This window comes from Molothrus aeneus, chromosome 13 (assembly GCF_037042795.1).
Source record: "Molothrus aeneus isolate 106 chromosome 13, BPBGC_Maene_1.0, whole genome shotgun sequence".
Lineage (NCBI taxonomy): Eukaryota > Metazoa > Chordata > Aves > Passeriformes > Icteridae > Molothrus > Molothrus aeneus.
Genome location: NC_089658.1, coordinates 1,940,703 through 1,959,986, shown reverse-complemented (window position 1 = coordinate 1,959,986; position 19,284 = coordinate 1,940,703). Strand labels below are relative to the sequence as shown.

The following is a 19,284-nucleotide window of genomic DNA, read 5'->3' as shown; positions in this document are numbered from 1 at the left end:
GTCTCCACTGCTCTGCTGTGCTCATTCCCAAACTGCCCTGGGAGCAGCCACATGCTGGGAATGGGGTCTGTGCTGCTGAGCCTTTTTCTAGAAGCAGTGAAAGCATCCTTTGGGGGTGCCCCATTCCTGGAGGTATCCTCAGAGAGAAGGCACTGCTGCCAGCACCCTGCTCCAGGAGATGGGAGATGCTCAGCTCAAGGAACAGGACTGGGGCCCAGCAGTCTCTGAGGATGGCAGCTGTGGAGACTGCCAGCACAGAGGGCAGAGAGGGCACTTGCTCCTCTCTGGGTGGGAAGGGAAGTTGCTGATGTGATGGAGAAAGGCTTTTTCCCTCTGCCAAGCTGCCTCCCACGTCTCTCCCTGCCTGCACAGCACTGCCCAAGGCAGTGTCCTCGGCATGACTCCAGCTGCGTGCCAGCTCTGGCTCTTCACTTGCTTCTCTGGGATGTCTGTACTTCTCCTCTTAGTTTGGTGTGTCCCCTTGGCTTTTCCCAGGCTTATTTGTTACTTATTTGCCTAGCTACTGTTAGCATATCCAGGAGGGTTCTTCAGGTCGCCTTATTCCTCCTGTCCCTTGGTGTTCCTCCATGTGAAAGGAGTGATTTCCAGGCTTTTTACCAAGTTTCAACTGTTTAATCCCATTGAGCCCCTCCCAGCCCCAGGTCCTTTACCAGTGCCCATGCAGGTTTTCTCAGGCTTTCATCCCTGCAGCCATCAGCTTCCTTCTCTGAGACACTGCCCTTCAAATGCCAGTGTTTGCTTTTTAGTCTCCATGGCCAAGAAGCATCTCTGGGATCTGCTGTATCAGCTGTGCCCCTCTCCTTTACCAGCAGCCTCTTGAAAACCCTTGGGAATCTCTCTGGTTGTCCCCACATGAGCTCTGTGATGTTTAGGGGACATTGCCATGGTCTCTGCTGTAGAGAAGACCTGGGTGGTGTTCAGACAGGCACCAGTCACCTGCTTTGGCTTGGTAAAAGCCAGCATCAGGTCACATGTTGGCAGGGATCCCAAATGGTGGTAAGGGCGAGCAAGGAGGTCTTTTGCTGCCAACACCACTCTGAGCACAGGGGTTCCACAAGTATCCATCCATCCATCCATCCATCCATCCATCCATCCATCCATCCATCCATCCATCCATCCATCTTGCCTTCATACACACTTTCCTGCCTGTTCCCAGGTGTTGTAGATCTGCACAAAGGCCTTGTTCTCCCCGGCCAGTGCCTGCTTTCCTATCCCCAACCTGCAGACCAGCAGCTCATTAGCATGTCCTGGCCATCCCAGAGCTGCTGATTGGCACAGTGGGAACCTTCTCCCTCTGTCCAAACAGCATCTTGTGTGATTATTATCAATAAAAAGCTGTTGTTCCTTTTCCTCAGATATGAGCGGGAGTACAGGATGTGTATGGACATGCTGCCTGTGTGTTTTCAGGAGAGACAGTGTGATTAAAGGTTGTATGGGTTTATTACAGCCAGAAATGCATTTTGGCTGCTTCAGGCTGGAGTAGAGGTATCAAAAACTGTTGGACAACTATTGCAGGGGTTGTGGAACTTCCAGAGTAGACTCTGGAAGACTGTCCCACTGGTAACGAGGAATTGTCTCTTACAGGGTTCCATTAGATCGTGACACTGAGCAAGTGGCATTCCTTGGAGGGACTCTGGTGTCCTGATTATCCTACTTGCCTTTGTATTTTTGTTGTTCTTTTTTTTTTGTTTTAACTTTCCAAGATCCTATAAAAGACTATAAAAAAGAGTTATGTCACTAATTAAGGATTAAATGCAAAGAAACACTGTGGAACCGTCTTCCCAAAGAGCCTGGAAATGTGAAGCTGTGAGGTGGTGGCTTCCCCTATGCTAAGGACATCCTTTTTATGCATGTGACCCCAAACCCTCAGCATTTCTTGGTCAAAGTGACTCTTTTATCATCCCTCAAAGCCAGCCACTGGGCAGGGAGAGCCCTGGAGAGAAGATGTGGAGCTCCCTGATCCCTCCCACCTCTCTCCAAGGCAGGAGAGGAGATGGAGGAGATGGAAACATGCAGCCAGCAGGTTGTTGAGCCCAATGGTGGCTCCTTGTTGACTTTTCTTCCTTGGAAGAGCTCTCTGCAGCTAGGACCCTCTGCATGCAGGCAAGGGGGTGCTTAATGACCACTGTGGGCTAATCCATTGCTGAGCTCACGGCCGCTTTCCCAGGCCAGCTGGGATGCCTGGGGTGCAGCATTGGCTCCCCATTCCTGCCCTCTATTTATGCCCCCCTTGCTGGGCATAAAAACCTTCCAGGCTCTGATTTATGACTCTGTTGTGTCTTTCCAAACAGGACTTGTGTTATCCTCCATGGGCTGCCTGTTTGGGCTGAGAGCACTGTGGTCCCTGGCCCCCAGGGGAATGGTTGAATTTTAATGATGTGTGGCCAGGTTTGGGTCTGTGGTGGCCTGCAAACCCCAGTACTTGAGCATGGCATCCTTGGGGCTGAAACTTCCTTATTTATTATTATTCCAATCTTCCTCATGCAATTAGGATTTCTCTGCCATAGCTGACTGGTAATTTGAAGAATCAAAGAAATTTTGGCAGGGCGAGAAATGAAATTTATGGAGATCTGGGCTTGCTTATGATGGGTCTAACTCCAGCAGTATCTTTGCCTTATTTTAAGGATGCCAGCTAAAAATTCAGTGTTGATTGAATATAAACGTGGCCCTGCTACTCCCTGATCTATGTGCCCACCAGCCCCTGGCATCTCATTTTTACATGTCTGTGTGCTGTCTGAGGTGCTGCTGGGTGGAAGGAAGCATAGCAACTGCTGGCATTGGATGGTATTTTTTTGTGTTGACTGTTTTTGCTCTCATTTTGCTTTGTTTTGTGGCAAAGGGGAACAATGTCTCATTAGCTGGAATTTGGTGACCCGTGGGTGTCCCAGCATATAGCCTGAGAAATGTGAGGTTAGAGGCTAAAAACCTTCCTGGAGCTTAATTGGACTAGCAGAAAGCTTCAGCCGTGGGTGGTGTCAGCATCCATCCCTGTTTGGTGGAGGCTGATTTGGATTTCAATGCAAGCTCTTCCCCTTGGTATGGTCCAGAGGAGCTGATGAAGCAGCTACTTGAAGCTATTTTTCTATTTTTATGTGAAGTACTCTCAAGGAAGAGCATGGCTGCAAGCGGCACAGTCCTGTGATGCGAATCACAAAGCTCCCTCTGCTCCCTGAGATGTGCTGAAATCCCCACTGTGGCTCCAGCGCTCCCTGGCTGTAGGTGGCCTGCAGGTGATGAGTTACACTCGGCTCTGGCTCAGCTCCTCTTCTCCCTGGCTGCTCAGCTTCCCTGCAGGGAGCGATCGATCCTCCCCAGCCTTGCTGCTCGACCACTGGCGGCTGCTGGTCGTCAGCACAAACCCTGCCAGGTGAGACCTTCAGGCATCACAGCCCAGCTGTGTCCAGCAGCCAGGCATTGGCTCCCACAGGAGCACAGGCTCTGCCTCCTCCTGGCAAATGTCCCTGCCTGCAGTGGGAGCTTGGATCTGGATGAGCTTTAAGATTGCTTCTTACACAAACCAGTCTGTGATTCTGTGATCAGAGCAGAGGCACCAAGAGGCATTTGAGCCAAGGACAGGAAAACTGCTTTTCATCCCTGAGGCTGGAATTAAAGTCTGGAGTGAGGGTAGGTGATGGGAGCCTGTGGGTTCACGTGGAAAGCTCATTCCTGCTCCTCTTGCAGCTCATCTAGAGATTTCATGGCAATATGAGCACATGCTGTGCTGCTTTGGGGTTGGTGCCCTGGCACTGTTCTGTGCAGGGATAGTGAGGCAGCATCTTGATTTCAGCAATTTATAGAACCTTGGGAATTGGCTTGAAAAACTTCCTGTGGAATTTGCTGTGTCCTGCATGTTTCTGGTGGGAGCTGATGGACATGGGTGCAAACTGTTGCTTGAAGGGCTGGGATGAGCCCAGCATTTATCAGCCAGAATAGGAATATTGACTTGTGCTGTTTTAAAAACAGCATGATTGAAAGAATTTGCTGAAAAACTGGGGTTTGGGGAGTGGGGGTGATGCAGTCATGGGACACAGCACATTTGTCATTCCTGTGTTAGCATGAGGTTTCCGTCTTGTGTGCTGGGAGACAGAGGCACATTCCAGACACCAGTCCCCTCTCTGTGGCCACTGCTATGAGACACATGTGGTGACACCATCTTCCTCACCCACATTCTTGTGTATCATGTGATTGGGCTCATTTCTTGCTCTCCCTTCTCTTGTAACCTCCCCATCAGGCCATGGAACAGAAGTGGCTTTGTGTCTGGAAAGCACCAGGATCTCTCCTGGCAACTGGAGCAAAACCTACAAAGAAGAGGAGATGAGAGCCAAGTGGGCGGCTTCCTAAACGTGCAGCCTGCAGGGGCTGGGACGTGCACATCATACCAAAGCAGGTTTTTAATATTAAATAGATGGAAGGAAGATGTCTCCTTTTGCCTCAGGGATAAATAGATCTGAAACTCATCCTAGACTTTGCTGCTTGTTGCATCTGAAATATGTGTGTCTCACCCTGGAATCGAGCCTCTCCAGGAGCTGCCAATACCTGGCTACAACCCATGTGTAAAAATGCTCTGGTGTTCATGGTGTATGTGGGATGTGATGGAAAGTCTCTGGGAGAAGCATCCAATGAATGGATTTGCCTCTTTTTCCCCCACTCCATAGCTATGTGTACCCCATGGTCTGGACACAGCGCTTCTCATGGTGCCACCATGGTGTCACAGCTGTGCTACTCTGGTGCTCTCCCAGTGCTAGACCTCCTCCAGGAGCTGTGTGGGTGCCTCAGGAGGTGCACCCTGCTTTGCAGAGACTGAGCATTGTCTCCTTCCTTCCCACCCCCTTCCTTAAACAAATTTTACAGGTGTGAGCCCTGAGCACCTGGCTTGGCTTCTCATCCACGATCCACAGCACCTTCAGGACCAAATGCTGTTTGTAGCCATGGACAGACAGCTTATTGTGCAGGAGAACTGCTTAGAAAACTCTCCATCTTGCCACTGCCATTTGTTGGGGGGTGGATGGGATAAGAGAAGGATTTTTTTTCTTATCTGCTTGGCCATGAGGCTCCTGGTCCAGCCATGGAGGTGGATCATAGAGCTGAAGCTGCTCTCTTGTCAGAGATGCTTGTTATCGTGGTTGCAGTGTGGAAGAACATCAAGAAAGGATAACTCTGCCAAAATTTAAGTAAAACCCTGCCAAAACCTGGCAAATCTAATCTGAACTTGGGCAGTTCCAAAGCTGCTGGATGTTGGCTCTCTAAAAGGAGAAGAGCTGCTGCTGTGTCTTGGGATGACCTCGAATGTGACTTGTTGGGGATTCAGAGCCTGGCACAGGGTGGATCTGGGGTGTCAGCAGCTTTTAGGAGGTGCTGTGGGGAATGATGTATGTTGTATGATATTAATGGAGGGCTGTAGGAAAGAAAGAAGGAGCAGGGCAATGGAAGTATGAAGGATTTTCTCACTTGGAAAATACTGGTATACTTAGGAACAATTTCCCTGCCAGAAAGCTGTGGCCAATGTCTGTCTTAAACGTTCCTCTCATTGATTCATCCCATTTCCTCCTTGCTCCTCTGCATCATCCTCTGCGTAATTCCTCTCTCTCCTTTGATGTTTTCATCCCCCATGTATTTGTAGATTATGGCTGTGTCCCCACATAGCTGTCACTGAACCAAGCTATCCATATTTAGCTCTTCTAATCTCCTCTTCCAAACCAATCCCCTCAGCCTGTTATTTTTGTGCCTCTTCTTTGAACTTCCTTCAGTTTGTCTCTTGTGTCCTTTTCTGTCATGAATGGACTAGTGAAAGGTGTCCCTGCCCGTGGCAGGGGGATGGAATGAGATAAGTTTTAAGGTCCCTTCCAAGCTGAACCATTCTGGGATATTAAGATGGCATCTTGGAGATGATCCCCTCTAGGTCACTGAAAGGATCACCTTTTGGTGGTGCTTGATTGTTTTATGTATGTCTGTAACTCCATATTCCCCCGGTTTTCTTGCACAGGGACTCTGAATGTGAGTGGGACTTGCTTTTGGCCCTCTTTGAGGCCTTGGAGCACAACCCAGTGCCACAGCTTTGGCTGTTGTGGAAGGTCCAGCTGTCCCACACCACATTCACAGCTTGGTTGTTCAAAACACCCCCAAACAAAGCCCATCTTTTACCCCACACTCCATCTCTTCTTTCTCAGCTCTGCTCTGAAAACACCAGGGCCTTTTACCACATCATCTCTTGTGCTTTATGAGTATAAAAGTTGGTTTCTTAGTGGTGTAATAAAACCACATTCCTGCACGTGGTTGTGTTGTCTACCATGGGTCTGCAGTGACAGAGTGGTTGTGGTGGCTTTGTCCATTCTCACCTGGAAGTGGGCACTGGCTTTTGGGATGGATGTGGACAAAGCTGGTCCCTGGACTGTGCACCAAGCAAGCAGAAGAATCCATCCTAGATGAGACAGGTCTGAGCCCAGCTCATTTTTACTTCAAGGCTTGGATCCATTTTCTCCCTTCTATATTTACAAGAATCCAATTTTGTACTGAAATGATTTGTAAATCCCAAGCTGTCTCCCCTCTGACTGATTCCTATGTGTTGCAGCTTTTCAAAGGTAAGGACTTTGTGCCTGGATAAGCATTAATTAAAAGTGATTAAATTATTAATGCTCTGAGTTTGCATGTAGAGTTGTGGGTGTGTGTGCACATGTGGCTGTGCCCTAACATGAATTGCTGGAGGCCTCGCTGCCACATCGTCCATGTTTTAGGGGTTTAGATTGGTGAGACTGAGGTAGAGGAAAAAATGGGTGAAAAAACTGAAGGAAAAGTTGAGGCAGGCAGGTGGAGTTGTGTTATTCCCTAACAGAGAGCTGGGCTGCTGTGCCAGCTTCTTTCCTCAGCCCTGACCTACCAAGTGTCAGCTTTGGCTTGCAGTCCTTGGTTGGTGATCCTTGCCAAGGTTTGTTGGTAACTTTTGTGTTCTTGCTGTTTCCAGGAGCCTGCTATTTCAGCCTCTTTCAGACTCATCTCTTGATCTGTTGGAGTGGAGATTCCAAGCTCTGCAATATGTTTTTTATCCCTAGGCCACCATCCCTAGGGTGGTGGGGCCCATGTTTGGTGCGCAGGATGCTGGCCAGTGTGCTGTGTAGCACAAGGCAGACCCTGTAGGCAAGTTAAAGCCACTTGCCATGAAAATCCTGCTTTTTCATCTGATTTCTCATGCCTGCCTTGCAGATTTGGGTTTTAGGGATGTCTGTAGTTTGGCTGTTTCAGCCTCTCTGTCATTTGGCCAGGTTTGTGGAGCTGGTGGTTATCAGATGGCTCTTAACAGTGGCTGGAGCTGCCAGTGGTTTGTGGAAGGTCTCATAGATTTGTATCCTCCTTCCAGGAGATTGATGCACTGAGGCACTGTGAAACCTTTTATGTTCTCCTTTGCCTGCTTAAATGTGCTGGTCAGCAAGTGCTGTTAATGGCAGCTATTGAGCACTGCTCAGATCCTCGGGTGCAGCTGCCTGGTTATTTTGGTGGAAAGAAAATAAGCAAAAGCAAGACTTTCCCTCACAGTGGTTCTTCCACATAGAAACCTGACTTGCAGCAGACATGGCTGGTGTCAGCAGTGCAGGGGATGCTGGAGGGTGGAGATGTAGGAAGCAGCAATATGAGAAAACCAGCCATGCTTCTGTGATGGTTGGTTGTGTTGACAGAAGGGTGGGTACAGGTTGTGGGGTGTAATGGGAGACCTGGGTTCCCAGTGGGAAGTCAGTTGCTGTCATCAGAGCTTTCCTGGTCAGGCAGCACTGCCAGAGATGAGGATGACAGCTGACCATGGCAGCAGCAGTGCTGAAGAAGGAGCTGGAGGCTGGGTTGGTCATTGTGAAGGATGCTTGTGGCCATCTGTGGTCAGGCTCTGTTTCTAATAGTCTCTGCTCTCCCATGACCCAGATGCATCTCCATTGCTTTTCCACATGGGATCTTTCCCTTTTTCCCCACCAACTGAGCTGCTTCACATTTTAATTCAATAAATGAGGAGACCTGTGGGATATCAGTGCTTGATGATGGCTGAATGGAGACCCAATGACATATGGTGGGACCAATGCACAGAGGTCCCAGCTTGGATTTCTTTCCCGTGTCTCTCACTTATGTCACCTGTCCCCTTTCATCACTGCTCTTCACTACCTCTCTCCTGCTGGAGACACCTTTTTTCCCTTCCAGGAGCAGATCTGATAGTCTTGTAAGTGGTTGGAGCAGGTGACTTGGTGCCAGCACGTCTGCCTTGGATACTATTCCTGGCTTTATTGGAGACACGGTAATATGCAAGACTGTGCCTCTGCGGTGTCTGCCTCCTCTTGATCTCAAAACGCTGCAAGCACTGAGATAAGACAGGCTGTGTTCAAGCAGTGATTTTATTCCCCTCTCCTCTGCAGAGAGAAAGCAGCTCCTCGTAAGTCATGCTGGGTTGTATTTGCATTTCTCCAGCAGTGTGGCTGAGGTTGATAGCATCCAGCTGTCTGCATCAAATGGGTACTTGGATCAGCCCCCATCACTGGCATGGTGGGAGGTTGTACCTCCAGTGTCACTGGTGGGATGGCTCATCCCGATATTCCCATTAACTGTGGCCAGGTCTGGTTTTGGTGGTGCTGGTGGTGGGGCTGGGAGCTTTATGCAGATAATCCTCTTCCAGGTTTTGGTTCCTGTGGCCCACTCACCTGTGGCCAGAACAGACTTGCTCAGCCAGGTCCACCCCAAAGTGCCCAGATGAAAATGAGTCTGAGTTGGGAATGTGCTGCCAACCCCAGCCTTGGGCTGCATTGTGCCTGCCATCCTTTTGGCCACCATCTGCTCTGGCCATTCTGCAGGGACTTGCTGGCCAGGGAAGGTGTTTGCATGGATGGAGGCAAACCCCCTCCTGGATCTCAGAGCTGGAGCACAGGTGCTTGGCATGGCCAGGAAAGGACACAGAGGCACCTATTTGTAGGTAGAGCATTCCCATTACACCTTGGCATCGACAGCCCCACAGCTGGGAGATGCCATAAATCCCAAGTCTGATGGGTGGAAGCAGATGGTGATGAGCACTGGGAACAAGTTGTGAAGGAGAGTGATGGGGAATTGGCCTCTCTTGGAATGTTTTTAGGTGGATGTTGAGAGCCCTGGGGCTGGGAAATTGGGAATATGCTCCTTAAAACTCCTTACTTCCCACCTGAATTGCCTGGCTCTTTGGTGGTGGTGCTGGCCAGGAGGTCCCATGCTCACTTGTCTTCTCTGGGGAGCAAACTCAGGGAGTGCAATGCTGAGCCCACTGCATTCTACACAGATGGAAGCACATGGAAGCATTAATCCTTCCTTGTGGCATTTACTGCGTCTTGGTAAGCGGGGGCTGTCACAAATGTCAATCCCTTTTTCTTGGAGCAACTGCCCTGTTGCCCTGTGGGCTCAGATTTGCCAGCTAAGGAACCCAATATATTCCCCAAGTGTTCCTGTGGCCTGTAGAAATAACTGGCTTTGTTTATTTGAGCTTGTGTTTATCCAGGGAAGGGAGACTTTTGTCTAGAACAGAATCCTTTTTTCACATCTTGATGTCAGCAACCTCAGCTTCCTGCTGCAGCAAGAGGGGAGAGCAATGGGCAACAGCATTGGGATCAATGCCCCAGACCATGCTCCTGGCTCCATCCTTGGACCTGACACTTGTGCCACCATTATTTCCCTGCATGTAGGCGTTTATTGGAAGCTCTTGTTGGCTGCTTTCTTCCTGGAGAATTCCAGCCAGCAAACAGTCAGTGTTAAGTGGCACCTGCACTGTTTGGGGAGGGGATCTTCTGGAGCCTGTTGCATGTGGCCTGGGGTTAGGTACCTCCAGTGTGTTGGGATGATGTGACTGGGAGCTCTGCTTACAGGTGGATTTAAGGTGGAATTGTAGACATGGTGGGCACCAGAGTGAACAAAGGGATTTTGTCTTCAGGCTCTGCATACCCGGCTTTGGGGGTGAGATCAGCAGAGGGGAAGAGGCCCTGTGGTGCTGTGGTTTGGGGGTCTAGAGATGCCCACTGAAGATGCTTGTCACCTGGGTGGATCTGCTCCCTGGGGGTCTCTCACCAAGGAGCTGGAAGCTAATGTTCCCAACTCCTACTCTGAAAAAGCAAAGCTGTGGGGCATGTAGAGACAGACCAGAACAGGAGTGAGAACATCAGAGCACCCAAAGGTTGAGCTGAGCTGATCATGGGATGTGTTGAGAGCAATACTCTTGTGATGGAGCACCTTTGGTCCATATTCTGTCTCCTGACACAGAGTCATGAGTTTGTGACTAGTAACAAAACTCCCTCTTGGCTTTTCTTGTTTCTGTGTCTGCAGGAGTGAAAGGACCTTGTAGGTGAGAAAAATGGTACATGTGCTGCATAGCTTCTTCATGTGGGGATACACTGGAGCCTAGAACCAGCTCACATGCTTTGGTGGTCTCACCCTGAGTTCTGGCTGACAGATCTGGGGGTGCCCTGCACCTTCACATCCTCTCTGCCCTTGGAAATGCACCACAGATATCTCTGCTAGTTGCTCTTCTCGGGGGTGTTTGCTTTTGGCTTTTATCACTCCAAAATGCATTTTTCTTGCCTGACTTTTGTTACTGGGGACAAACCAAAATTCTCATAAATATGAATGGGTGGTCTAGATGACATTAAAACCAGTGGAGTGTTTTTATTTCTGGTTTGCCCTCTTCTCACTCTCTCATTAATAATTGCTGCTGTTCTGTCCCCTTGAGGGCAGCTGATGCACTAACCAGTGCTGCTCTGTGTGCATTTCTCCATGCCAGCACCCACTGGCTGTCCTTCCCTTCATGTGGGACCCCATTCCACCTTCCTGGGGGAGGCTGTAACGAGGGGTAGGTTTTAATTATCCCCCAGAGCCTGGCATCCCACGGCGCCGTTGGCATCACTGGGGACTCTGGGTGGATTTGCTTTTCCCCCAGCGAGCAGAGCCTGTGCTGGCCTCTGCCGCCCGGGCTTGGCTCCGTTCCACTTCTGTCCTCAGCGCTGGTGAAAGCACGTTCCTCGTGATGGGAAAGCCTCCGCCACAAACACAAAGGGCTTTCATTAGGGGAGGCAGCGGCGGGCGGACACGGATGGCCAGCGCTGGCACACAGGAGCTTCACCCCATCTCACTCCCACAGGGGTGGCTGCAGACGCACCAGGTTCCTCCAGCAGCAGTCAGAGTGCAGCCAGTATTTAATCTTAGAGCTTACCCAGCATGGAAAGAGAAATAAATTTGATTTCTGCAAGGGATATTTAGGGCCCAAAAGCAGTACTGGGGGGGCGGGGGGGGGGGGGGGGGGTGCAGGGGTGCAGATGGTACAAGGCTCATTTTTGGAGCCGGGGATCTCAGTTAGGACAGCCCTGGAGGTGATGTGAAACACACTGCTGTGGGGTGTGAGTGCTGCCCACCACCCCCAGCCAGCATTTCCCCAGGCTCCCTCTCTCCCTCCGAGGGGAAGAGCAGCCAGAGGAGCTACCCCATGATATGTAGGGCTCTCCCAGCTATCCTGCATCTCCTGACCTTGCTCAGCAGGCAGGAGGGTGAAAAGATCATGACAACGAGAGATAAGGCACACTTTGAGGGGGAGGTGAATTTCAGGGGTTGATCCATGTGTCTTTTCCTCCAGCATGGCTTTCAGTTGTTTTTTTTGGTTATGTCCCAGTGGAGAACCTCTGCTCCTGCCCTCACCCTTGAAGAACCATCCTGAACCTTTTTATTTTGCTCTGGAGCTTTGGGCAAGGGAGCAGGAGAGCCGCCTTGTCTCCCCACGGCTGCTGAAAGAGGCTGTTTATTACAGGGCAGGGTGAGATATGAAATCCCATCAAGCCGCCTTGCTTATTAGAGATCTCAGTGAGCTGCTTATTATGCACCATGGCATAATGCAGATTACGAATGTGACCGGGCGATAATTAGCAGAGCTGGAACTGTAATTAAACGCTCCTGAGCTGCGCTGTGGTTTCTGTTGCAGAGTGGAAGGAAGCTGAACGGTCTCAGCAGGTCTCCAACATGCACACACAGCCTCCACTCCCCGGGCAATGGGGGAAAGTGATCCCTGCCACTCCCTGGGCTCTTCCTGCTGCCCACCCAAGCCAGGCAGCCCTGCCTGGTTCTTCCCTGGCTCTTCCTTTGCTGGTGACTGATTTGTGGTTTGCAGAATGTGGCATTGAGGAGCCCCTTCAAAGGAGCCTCATGCTTCCTTGGAGCATCTTGCCCTGGATCTGCTGATGGGGTTGCTGTGTTTTGGGGGGTGATTTTCCTGTGGGAGTCTTCTGGAAGCTCCTCTGGCAGCCTTCTGGGGTGGTTTTATGCCAAAACCACCCTTCTTGAATCCCATGGGATGCAGTTGGGCCACTGGCCCAGTGGCAGCCTTGGAGGTGGATGGTCTGGAGATGGGCTCCTGGGGAATAGATGGTTCTGTTGCTGGGAGATTGGAGGTGGTTGTGGATGACAAGCTGTGCTGCTGGGGAGGGGACTGTGGGGTCCAACCACTGCTGTTAAAGACCTCCAGGCCATCTTTAGTGCCAAGTGGTCTGCATGTTGCTCTGATGAGCTGTCTAGAGAGAGGATGTATGCAATACAAGGAGAGAGCTGCAGACAGAAAGTGCTTTGTGTTCTGCTGGAAAAGCAAATCCACTTGCCCTATCAGAGCCAGGATGCGATATCCTCATCTTTGCTCCTCTGCCTAGAGATTTGTGTCACCAGGGCTGTGGAGAGAATCTGTGGGTCAGGAGTTGGTGGGGAGATGTGATGCTCCAGGCACTTGCTGTGGTTGTGGGCACCCTATTGGGTGGGGCAGGCTGGGTTGGACATGCAAGGTTCTGCTGGAGTTGTTTCCCTTGCTTGAAGGAGGGAGATGTGTGAGCAAGAGAGAGAGCAGGCAAATTTGGCAGCTGGTCAGGACCAGGATGGGAGTTAGCAGCAAGGCTGGCCTGGTGCCCATGTCCACACTTGGTAACCACAAACTTGGGCTCTCCAGGTCTATTGTTTTCCCTCAGAAGAGTTTTAGAGGGTCTGGGAGTACAACTGGGTGCTCTAGAGGAATCTTTGCCTGCTTGAAACAGGAACCCAGGTCAGCACTTGCTGTGGATGTGATGGGTTTCCTCAGTCTGCTTCGCTTCTGAGGTAGCCCAGTGTCTAAAGATCACAAATGGTGAAGAGAGGAGGTCTCAGCTGAAGAGGAGCCGCTCGCCCCTTGCTGCAGGTCCTGGCAAGCCAAGGCGTGGGGGCGGCTGGTCGTGGCTGGGTTGGCTGATGAGCCCCAAAGGAGGAGAAGGTCTGCACCTTGCCTTGGCCAGCCACAGAATCGGCCCATCAGCCATTACTGCTGTAATCTGCTTGCGTGGCAGAGCGGCCAAGGGCCTTGGCTTCTCAGCAGCAGGGTTGCTTGGCTGGGCTTTCACTTGGCATGTTGGCTTGTTGGCTTTCCAAGCCCGGCTCTGGCTGTGGGATCTGGTTTCTGTGTGCAAAGAGAGCACAATGGCTGGATCAGGCTCTGAAGCAGATACTTGCATAGGGAAGAGGGATATGATCCAAGTGCCTGTGTCTGCAGGTGGTCACAGGGTAGTTCTGGAAGGAGAGGGATGTTGGTTTTCATGGGTGCGGGAGGGAGTCTGCTACTCATTTGTCCTGTCCTGCCAGTTAAGCAGAAGCTCTTCTAGTGAGCCATGGGGTCCAAAGTCATTGACTGCATTAACATCTGAGCCATAGCCAAGAGGCATCCTCACCGGGCATGATTACAGAAGCTGTCGGGGAAGGAACTTGCCACGAGCTCTTTCAAGCAGGAGCACAGATATCTCCTGCACAAGGACTTTTGGGTGTGATCTCTGTGACTACAGAGCTCCCCAGGGTTACATGGGCATGGGCATGGGCATGCCAGGGCAGCAGAGCCCTTCGAGATCCTTGTCCTCTGATGGGGTGTGGGACGTGAACTGAAAGTGGCAGTCCTGAGCTTGAGGTTCTCCAGGAATCTAAATATCTGTTGATACTTGCTCTCCCTTCTGTGTTGCCAGCAGTATTCCTGACGGTGACCACATTTCTCTTTTTCCCCACAGATGGAATCTCCAGTCTCTACGCCCGCAGTATTGCCCTTGCATCTTCTCGTCCCCGTCGTCAACAACGACATCTCGTCGCCGTGTGAGCAGATCATGGTGCGCACACGCTCGGTGGGGGTGAACACCTGCGATGTGGCCCTGGCCACCGAGCCCGAGTGCCTGGGCCCCTGCGAGCCTGGCACCAGCGTCAACCTGGAGGGCATCGTCTGGCAGGAGACAGAGGATGGTGAGTGTCACGGGGGAGTTGTGGCAGTCCCTTCCTTCCCATGTCCCTGCTGGGGTGTTCTTTGGTGTCTCCTGGGCTTTCCTGCCACCAGTTGGGTGGTCAGGACAGAGGAGCAGTGTGAGAGCAGTCCATAATCCATCCAGTAAAGGGAGTAATGGGCCAGTACTTGCATCAGCCCCATGTGTTGCGTTATCCCTTTGCCCAGACAGCAGGCAAAAATCTAAGCTGCATTTCTCTGCCCTTTGACAAGAGCTGACTTGTTTTGGAGGTGCCAGGGGAAAGGCCGTGCCAGCCGGGGAATTCGACAGAGTTGACTTCATTTTTGCTTGGCAACCCGCAGGTCTGTCACAAAAACACTCAAACCCTGGGAGGTGGCAGAAATCTCCTGCTGGATTAAAAAACCCCAGTGGAGCTCTCAAAATCAACTCAGTGGGAGATCAGCCTCTCGGCTCTCTTGCCAAGCCAATCCAATCTTTTTTTTCCACTGGAGCTCATCTCATCCGTGCACAGCTTGGTTTGCTTTCCCAGGTCCTTTGATGGGTTTTCGTTGCTCTTGGGACTCTGCCAAGGAATGCAGGGATGAATAGGTGGCTCAGTGGCCCATGGCAAGCGCTGGAACTCGGCCTTCCCTCTAGCCTGAGTGGGATGCTGGAGTTTTCTGCCTTGGGAGGCACAGGGTGAGCTCCTTGTGTTTGTGTGTGGAAGCAGAAACAGTCCAGAAGCACAAAGGTGAGAGAGAGCAGTGGTGGTGGAGGCTGGTTGTTGGGTCATCTCAGCCAGGTATTCATGTGCTCCTCTTGGACATCTGCTCCCACTCTTCCATTGCTGTTCTGTGCAGAGAATGAAGCTGTTGGCCTTTATCCCAGCCACTCCTCACTGACGCTCTGTTATTGGGGATGGAAGCTGAGCTGAAATCTCCATTCCCATTATCTGCTTCCAGTGAGGTTCTCTTCTTGTCCTATGCTTTGAGAAGTTGGGAGTGGGCCCAGTTTGCATTTTCTCTCTTTCTACTGGCAAACTGGTATTGCTTGGCACAGGACCAAGTGCTGCAGTGGCTGCTGATGTGAGCACCGAAGTTGTTGCCCTTGGAAAAAGCCTATTGAGAAATAGCACCTGAGCTGTTTGGGAAGAGAGCTGTGGATGGACCATGCCAGGGAAGACTGGGGTGTCTAGCTTGGGATGGGGACCTTGGCACTCTTCTCCTTTACCATCTGTTCCATATAGGAAAAAAATCACCCTGGTTGAGGCAGCTGGGAGCTGTAAGTTTGTTTTTTCTGCTGCTTCAAAGCAGAAGGATGTCACATATAAGACCTGTGAGAAGAAACACAAAACAGGAGAGTTTGGAAGTCCTGCTCTGCACATCCCAGGGCCAGGGAATCTGCAGGGTGGATCTGCTCCAAAGAAATTTGTGGAAGGTCTGCACTCATCTACCACCTCCCCAGCACTGTGTGATCAATGTCTCCAAGAGCCTGGCCACTTTGTAGTATACACCACCTTCAGCTGGGGAAACTGAGGCACAGCTGGGCTGGGTTTTGGGAGACACAGCAACACAGAGGAACATTGGCACTCTTCACTTGTGGGGCTCCTCCATCTCCCCAGCCCCATCAGCCTACTGTCCTGGTGTGCCTTCCCTCAACCCAAAAGCCCTGGAGCTGCAGAGTTCCCTGAAAATCCCAGGACTGCTGGAGAGCCCCATGGGCAGCAGCAAAGCTGAGGAGAGCTTGGACTTTGTAGGGTGGTTTTGGGTGGAAATCAGAAGAGGGTCACAGTGGCCATGCCAGGATGGATGAACTGAGCATCCCTGAGGCAGGGAGCACAGAAACATCTCTCCCTGCCAGTTCCTGGTTGAGAGGCCTTGCCATGGGAGTGGTTACTGTTCTTTTCTCCTGCTCCTCACCCCACCGTGGAGCTCCATGCCTGCCCCTCACTTCTGCAGCCACCATTTCAGAGCATGCCTTGGAGGTGTCCTGTGATTTCCCACAGCCCAGATATTTTTAGCCTGTGGTAATTCAGTGAACTCGCACAGAGATGCTTCTCTGCCAGCTGCTGATGGTTGCCACTGTTGGGAGCAAGGATTTCACATCCAGTCCTGCACAAAAAGCCCTGATACTGCCTTTGGTCTCTTTGGGTCTGCTGCGTGCCTTGGCTCCAGTCACACGGCATCTCTTGAGTGTAAAGGCAGGGGGGGAGCCAGCCCTGTTTTTTGCCTGGCATCTCTCCCCTGCCTTCCCCTTGTCAAAGATGGAGTCAAGGGTGGTGCTGGATCTGGCTGTTGGAAGCTGGAGCTTGTGAAATGTTCAGGGATGAAGCAGCCATTTCCCTTTGCCCAAAGGATACAGAGGAGAAAGCTACACCAAGGGCATGTCTGCAAAGTCAGATGAGTTGCTTCCAGCATCTGGAGACTCTCCTCAATATCTCCAGAGGGATCAGTTTCTCCCCTTGCTCCTTGAGATGTAGCAGCCTCACTGGACTGCTTGGAAGGACCCCAGAGCAGTGGAGCAGCTCTTGGCTTGAATCAAGTTTATAATCACTGAACTGAGGAATGGTTTAGTTTGAAAGGGACCTTACAGCCCAGTTCATTCCACCCCTTGCTGTGGGCAGGGACACTTTCCACTAGCCCAGGTTGCTCCAAGTCCCATCCAACCTGGCCTTGGAACACTTTTAGGGATGGGCAGCCAGAGCTTCTCTGGGAAACTTGTTCCAGGGCCTCACTATCCTGCCAGGAAGGATTTTTTTTCCTAATATCCAATCTAAATCTCCCCTCTTACAGCTAAAGCCATTACTCTTTGGCCTGTCACTTTGTGGCCTTGCAAAAAGTCCCTCTTCAGCATTCTTTTAGAGATCCCCTTCAGGCTCTGGAAAGGACTCTTAAGATCTTCCTGAAGCCAGCCTGTTCCTCTCCATGTGGGTCTGCAAAATCATGGAGAAAAGCTTCTAAAGCCAAAGCCAAAGCCTGGCAATGGTTGGAAGGATAAGTTGGGCAAGAAGGACAAGTCCATCTGAGATGGGAGCGTGAAGCTCCAGTGAACCTGATGATGTCCTCCCTTCCCTGAACCAACTTTGTCCTGATCTCCCACTAGAAAATCTGCCATGAGTCCATGCTAAAGGCATCCCAGAGGGCTCCCAGCCGTCTGGCTCTGGGCTGTGTCCACCTTCTCCTCCACCATTCCAGGCTGGTGTTGGCCCAAGGTCTGGTCTAGCTAGCACTGTTATTCATGCTCTCCTGCGGCCATGCTGCTGACACTGTCCCTTTGCTGAGCCTGGCTTGCACAGGGATGTGTTTCATCAGGACACTTTCAGTGGGGAGCAGCTGTCTTGGGAGCTCCCCTGGTGCTGCTATGTGTAATTCTGATCCTCAGGAGCTGAGGAACAGGTTAACTGATGTGATCACACCAGGAAGCATTGCTCTCTTGGCTGCCTCACGAGCTGCCAGCTCTCCTCCATCCCCCTCGGTGAAGCTGGCGTCACCTGGCTTGGATCGTGTCACCTTGTCACCTCCCTATGGTGCCACACCAGTGCTGATCCCAGCAAAACAAACACAAACCCTCTGAGCTATGACGATCATGGTGTGGCACCATGGAAAGCATCAGCACACTGGACATCCCTTCCTCCAGCTCCTTGCTGGGGTGTTAGTGGCAGGTTGCCCATGGCTCAGATTTCTGTACTCCAGACATTTGGATTGTCCTTTTGCAAACTTCTCATGAGGGTATGGTGGAGCACAAGCCTGCCAAGGGTTGGCACATGCCAGTGGACGTGTCCTTGCTTGGAGCAGGAGGGAAATGCAATAGATAGAATGGAGAAGATGGGAGGGTGAGAGCAAAGACTTCTCAAATACAATGGATAGTGGCTTAGATGCTTCCTCTGCCAGCTCTCATGGGAACCGTGAGGTCTCATCAGGTCTCATGGACTTAGACACCTTGAACTTCTCTTACAGGTGCTTCTTCCTTCTCCCAGTCCCTGTCTTTGCCTCCTCCATCCGGTGGTGTGGCTGGAGCAGATGTTGCTGGAAAAAATCAAGGCAGACAAATCATTGAGCCTCTTAGCTGTGGGTTACCCCAACTGCAGGCTTCCTTCATGTGTTTGAGTTTCTCCAAGAGTTCCTTGTTAATCCATCAGGTCTCCTGGTATTTCCACCTATATTTTCTTTGTTGGGATGCTTTGCTCCTGAATTAAGGGATGATCTTTGGACATCACCCAGCTTCCTTGGGTCCCACTCCCCTCCAGCGCTCTGTCCCATGGCACTCTGTCAGATGGGTCTCTGAAGAGGCCATAGTCCTCTCTCCTGGAGTCCAGGGCAGTGATCTTTCTGTGTGGTGCAGTCCCTGGAAAGCAGTTGGATGGCCAGGGACACTCATGCACCATCTGAGCATCCATCCCTGCATGGTATGATGGGATGATGCTGTCTCCCTCTGGCCCTGCCAGGGACACCATGTTCAAGTTTCCTCTTGAGGTTTGATAGCGGGGACTTCTCTGTGAGAAGACACCAGAAACTTCCCCCACGTTGGACAAGGTCAGCTAAGGCAGAGCCTATCAGTGATGGGGGCAGGATTATGTATTTAGGAAGGGGAGAAAAAGCAGCCCCCATTCCCCATCCCCCTGTGCTGTTTGGGGGCAGAAATGGGAGCATTCAGGAGTAAAGTTGAGCCTGGGAAGAAGCCAGGAAAAAGTATTTTAAGGTTTGGTTTTATTTCTCATTACCATACTCTGATTTCATCTGTAATAAATTAAATTAGTTTCCCCAGGGTGAGTCTCTTTTGCCCGTGATGGTAATTGGTGAGTGATCTCTCCTCACTGGGTGAGGTGACAATTATGCTGGACAGCCCTGTGGTGTCCCCTGTCTCCTGGCAGGAGCATGGTGGCCATGAACAGCTTTGGTGTTGTGTCCCAAAGCCTGGGCACTACAGGTGAGGCAGGATCTCTGCACATGGGCTGGGGTTATGGAAAAGCTGGAGCATCCTGGAAGTAATGCAGCTGGAGGGGAAACAACAAAGATGATTTTAAAGA

General features: G+C 51.2%; 1 protein-coding gene across 4 annotated transcripts in view; it reads left to right on the top strand.

Annotated features, from left to right (window-relative positions):
• Positions 1–19,284, top strand: part of ZNF609 (zinc finger protein 609) — an 87,375-nt gene that overhangs the window by 33,347 nt on the left and 34,744 nt on the right. For all 4 annotated transcript variants that reach the window (XM_066558652.1, XM_066558650.1, XM_066558649.1 and 1 more), the window contains exon 3: positions 14,055–14,280. In XM_066558652.1, coding sequence (XP_066414749.1) covers positions 14,055–14,280 — 226 coding nt within the window. The remainder of the gene's footprint in view (positions 1–14,054; positions 14,281–19,284) is intronic.